Source organism: Bison bison, unplaced genomic scaffold (genome assembly GCF_000754665.1).
Source record: "Bison bison bison isolate TAMUID 2011002044 unplaced genomic scaffold, Bison_UMD1.0 scf7180017864223, whole genome shotgun sequence".
Classification (NCBI taxonomy): domain Eukaryota; kingdom Metazoa; phylum Chordata; class Mammalia; order Artiodactyla; family Bovidae; genus Bison; species Bison bison.
In genome coordinates, this window is record NW_011494795.1 from 2,428,868 (window position 1) to 2,434,285 (window position 5,418).

Below are 5,418 nucleotides of genomic sequence, written 5' to 3' on the forward strand. Positions count from 1 at the left end.
GTGGTGGCAGTGGCCGGCTGGCACCTGGGCTGGCGGACCAGGAGCGGTCCCTGTCGCTGAGCAACGTCAAAGGTGAGTCCTGGGGTCCCACCCCACCCCTGCACCTTTAATTCCCCTTCACCTCCCCACCTCTGCGCTCCTTTCTGCTTGCCCCCCCCCCCCACACACACACACTCTTCCCTCCCAACCGGCCTGGTTCTCTATTTGTCCTTTATTCCCCTTGTGGGCTATGACTGCTATTTAGGGTTTATTGCTTCTTCTGTTACGCACGTAGAAGAATGTGTAAAATGCAGGAAAGGAGAGGGAAGTAAAGGGACCGTTAGATTTGTTTCCATGACCCTGAACACCTAGAGATCTGCCAGATTCATTTTCCCATCTGATCTGCAGAGCTCCCCTTGCACTGTGATCTTGGGTTCTGCTTTTTTTTTTTTGCCCAGGTAGGTAGGCTCTTGCTGTTGGAAACTATAAGTAGCAGTTCTGATGGCCCCTGTTGTTCTGTCCAGAGCACTCACCATAGCTACCTTTGCCATTCCCTAGTGGCGTTTCAGCTTTCGCTCTGATGTTTTTGTGTTTAGGAAGTGGCTCTGAATATTTTTGTGCATTGCGCCTCCCTGATATTTTGAGTCATTTTCTAAGAATAGATTCCGACGAATAGATTAGCTTTAAGCTTTCAATTCTAAGTCCTTGAGGGAGGTAATCGTGCCTTACTTACCTAGTTCTGTGTTCCCAATACCTAGCGTGGGGCCTGGCGCATAGTAGGTGTCTGATACGTGGGGGAATGGGTGACTGAGTGTGACCGCTGGAAGCCAGGGACCCCCGGCGTCCCTGTGGTATCGACAATGGATGCCTTTGTGACTTCTTAGGTGGTTAGAGATTTCTTTATGTTTGTTTGAACTCTTTCATTTTAGACTACTCAGAGTTGTGTTTTACTAAAAAAACAAATGTCCTTAAGCTGGGTAGGGAGTAATGGTACATTTCTCTTAATTACTGGTGAAGCTGAATATCTTGTCCGAAGGGGGTTGATTGGTTACATTTAGTTTTGTCCCTTGCATATTTTCCCAGTTGGATTCCTTCCTGGAATTTTGCATAGTTGATACTTAACGGCATTTTGGTTGGAACTCTGGGCTTGGGCTGCCCAGAGAGAGCCCAAGTGAAAGTGAAGTCGCTCAGTTGTGTCCGACTCTTTGCGACCCCATGGACTGTAGCCTGCCAGGCTCCTCTGTCCATGGGATTTTCCAGACAAGGGTACTGGAGTGGGTTGCTATTTCCTTCTCCAGGGGATCTTCCCAACCCAGGGATCGTAATCAGGTCTCCCGCATTGCGGGCAGATGCTTTACCATCTGAGCCACCAGGGAAGCAAAGAGAGAGCCCAGCGTTGAGCCAAAGGCCCCACCTGCAGGTTGGGCGCCGAGGCCGCTCTGCTACCCCAGGTGCGTCAGTGTGTGGAGGTGCGGGCGTGGCCGGCCGGGGCCAGAGCCCTGGAAGGCTCAGAGCCGGTGACGCTCAGGGAGCCTTTGTTAAAGGACCGACTGAAGCCGTGGATCTGCGTGGAGCACCCTGCCTGGAGCCAGAGGCTGCCCTCAGACCCCAGGAGCTCACGAGGCCTTGCCTTACTTAGTCTGCAGTCGAGAGTCTGGGTGTCATCCCTTGGCTTGGAGGTGGCTGGGTGGCTGGTGGACAAGCCCTCTTACTAGGTAGATCCTTCTGGGAGAGAAAAGACCTTTTGGGGGTCCTTTTTGTAGAAGAATGCTCATGAGAAAGGATCCCTCCTGCTGGGATCACTTCCTGATACCTAGCTTGCCTGTCTCTGCCCCAGGGATCTGCGTCTGTGGTTGTGACTGTGTGTGCACGAATGTGTCAGAGAGTGTAGGTGAGAATCTGTGTGTTTAAGTGTGTGTATGTGAGAATGTTTGTGTATGAGGGAACGTGTGTGAGAGAGAGAATGTGCATGAGGAGACGTGAGTGTGAGAATGTGTATGAGGAAATGTGTGTGTGTGTGAGAATGTATGAGGGCATGTGTTTGTAAGAGAGTATAGGTGAGAATGTGCAAGAGTGTAGATGAGAATGTGCGTGTGCGTGTGTGAGAGAATGTGTATGAGGAAATGTGTGTATGTGTGAGTGTAGGTGGGAATGTGTCAGAGAGTGTAGGTGAGAATGTGTGTGTGTAAGAATGTGTATGAGGGAATGTGTGTGTGAGAATGCGTATGAGAGAATGTGTATGAGGGAATGTGTGTGAGAGTGTAGGTGAGAATGTGTGTGTGTGAGAATGTGTATGAAGGAATGTGTATGTGAGAATGCGTATGAGAGAATGTGTATGAGGGAATGTGTGTGTGAGTGTGTATGTGAGAATGTGTATGAGGGAATGTGTGTGTGAGAATGCGTATGAGAGAATGCGTATGAAGAAATGTGTGTGTGTGTGTAAGAGAGTGTAGGTGAGAATGTGTCAGAGAGTGTAGGTGAGAATGTGTGTGTTTAAGCGTGCGTATGAGTGTGAGAGTGAGTGGGAGCCGAGAGCAAGGAGGGGACAGTCTGGGGACGCAGCTTTCAGCAATCTTGGGGCTGAGGCTGTTTTCCTGTTTACTGACTACAGTTGGAAAGTAGGTGATTGGAACCTTGATGTGAAAAAAGGTGAAAATGTTGATCGCTCAGTCGTGTCTGACACTTTGCGACCCCATGGACTGTATAGCCCACCAGGCCCCTCTGTCCCTAGGATTCTCCAGGCAAGAACACTGGTGTGGGTTGCCATTCCCGACCCGGGGTGGAACCAGGGTCTCCTGCATTGCAGGCAGATTTTTTTTTACTGACTGAGCCACCAACTTTCCTCAAAGAGAAGTCCCCATAAGAAGTGGGTTTTCCCCTACTCTGGATGGCCTCAAGGGAGGAAGGAGCTGGCACCACTCTGACTGAACCGTAGTTGTCAGCCGGGCACTGCTGGGTCCTCCCAGCCTCCTGGCTCTTCCTGGGGAGTGAGCCCTTTCCCTGGCAGTGGGTTCAAGTCTAGGCTCTGCCTCTTGCAGCGGTGTGCCCTTGAACCAGAGGCCTAAGCCCCCCGAGCCCTGGTGTCCACGTTCACTGCGTGGCGCTAGGAGGGCTGCCTCATTCCCTGGCTCCAGGTGGGCTGATGGGCACGCAGTAGGTGCTTCATACACGGGTCTACCTTTTCTCTGCTCATATTCAGAGTCTTCAAGGCTCAGAGTTTCTGCCCTAAGCCTGAGATCTTTTTTGAGAAATGTCCCGAGTGGGCTCATTCAGGGTCTGGTCTGGCTACTGGGATCTCGGACCCTGAGATGGATGAAGGATGGGCCTCGTGTACGCCTGTGAGCTCCAGACAGCGGGCCCGATGCTCGAGAGGCCAGCAGACCAGCACTGTCCCTGCCATTTAGCCGGGGGCGGGTGCAGGCAGGCCCACGTAGCCCTGGCCAACGTCTCCTCCCACAGCCCCCAGCGGAGGATCTGTTCATCCCCCAGCTTCCAGACGGGAGAGCAGGGCCTGTGGAGGTGCAGTGACACACCCTGGGTCACTCGGGCTAGAACAGGCGGGCTGAGCTTGACCCTGAAGCCCAGGGCTGTGCCTCCCGCCTCTCCCCCTTGCCTGTTGTCAACTCTGTGGTGGTGTAAAACTGGGGACCAGATCTGGGGGGCTGTGATGGTGCTCCCCGAACCCTGCTCCACTGTCCATGTCACCCAGCAGAGCCGGGGTCGCACTGGCTGTAAGCTGTGGTGTTGACCCCAGACTTGAACGGGCGTGGGGTCAGCCGGAGCTGTGGAAATGTGCAGATGGGAGTCCAGGAGGAGGTTGCCATGGCAACCGGGCCTCAGCCTGGTCAGTAATGGCTGGGATTAGAGGCTATGACCCACGGAGAAGCTGTCACTGCTGGGGACGCGGGCCCCGGGGCAGGGCTGCAGACAGGCAATGGCTGTGGGGCTGCCGTTTCCCCGGCGCTCACCCTGTGCAGGCTCTCTGCTTGGGGGCCGTGCACCTGCATGGGGGGGCGGCCGGACAACTCACTCAGACCCCAGTGCCAGCTGGGCCCCTCCTCAGCAGTCAGGAGTGTGACCTGGGCAGTGCCTCTACCTGTCTGTGCCCGGTTTCCTCATCTGAGGTGGCTGGTGTGAGGGTTGGAAGTCCTCTCCTGGGTTGATGACTGGATGAATGTGTGCACGGAGCGGCCCTCGGACCCTGCTGGGCACAGGCGTGACTTGAAAATCACCAGAGCTCAGGCCTCGAGGGCTGGGGAGGAGGGGGTCTTCTGTGTGTGCGGGACCTTGGGCTTGGCTCCCCTCTGCCCCACACATGTGCCTCCTGGAGGAACTGGCCCCCGCCAACCTGAGCTCAGCAGAGACAAGCCAAGGGCCCTCTTGGTTTGCTTGTTCGCAGGCGGTTTTCAAAGCCTTAGTCAGGTCACGTCTCATCCCTGCTCAGCACTTCCTCTGGCTTCTCCTTTCACCTTGGACGGAGTCTCAACCACATTCCCTTCCACGGCCCACAAGGCCCTGAGTGCGGTCTGCACCCCGCCCTTCCCCTGCCTGCTTTCTTCCTTGGCATTCCCACCCTGATGAGGCAGGCACACTCCTGCCTGAGGGCCTCTGCACCTGCTGCTTGTTCTCTCTGCATCGCCCTCTAGATGTTCTCACGAGTTCGTTCATTTGCACTCCCCATGTATATGCCGAGTGCCTTCCTGTGTCAGGCGTTGTGTAAGGGGAGAGGTAGATACCTCGGAGTAGGACTGCTCAAGCCAGAGCAGTGCACTGTCTGATGGAGGAGACGGACGATGAATAACCAACAGGCAGAGTGGCTGTGTGATGTTCTCAGTGTAGTGAGGGAGACAAATAAGGGAGCATGATAGAGGAGAGGTGGTCTGGGAGGGCTTCCTGGAGGAGGTAGCATACGAGCTGAGGTCTTCCTGGGGAGACTGAGTACTGCAGGGGCCGGGCACGAGCACTCTAGGTGGAGGGAACAGTGTGGCCCTGAGTCAGCTGGGGGTGCACTGGACAGGACAGCTGGGCGGCCTGGCACTCGGTAGGAGGGACAGGGTGAGCAGGGGTTAGAGGGAACAGTTGACGCAGGAGGTCGGGGTGGTGCCCGGGCTGCGGTGGTGGAGGGCATGTCACATTTCTTTGGACACCAGCTGAATTTGGAGGGAGCGGTCTGGGGCTCTGGCCTGAGGGACCCTGCAGGTGGTGGCTTCTCCAAGCTGGGCTGGCCTGCGTGCGGGCTTCTGGTGGGGCCTGCAGTGGGAAGCCCCTGAGGCCTGTGCAGTGACCACCAGGGCGGTGGAGAGGAGTCAGGCCTGAGGACTGAGCTCTTGGGGACAGGCCACACTCCAGGCACGTGACCCTTCTGGGAGCACCAGGAGCTCTTTGCCAAAGCCTGTGCCCCAGTGCAGCGTGGCCCCGTAGATGGAGGGCCACGCTGCA

At 55.7% G+C, this 5,418-nt stretch overlaps 1 protein-coding gene across 1 annotated transcript in view; it reads left to right on the plus strand.

Annotated features, from left to right (window-relative positions):
• The window catches only part of LOC104992807 (trinucleotide repeat-containing gene 18 protein-like), a 38,460-nt gene that overhangs the window by 24,886 nt on the left and 8,156 nt on the right, over positions 1–5,418 (plus strand). Inside the window, exons 5-6 of the mRNA XM_010845795.1 lie at positions 11–72; positions 1,400–1,430. Coding sequence (XP_010844097.1) covers positions 11–72; positions 1,400–1,430 — 93 coding nt within the window. The remainder of the gene's footprint in view (positions 1–10; positions 73–1,399; positions 1,431–5,418) is intronic.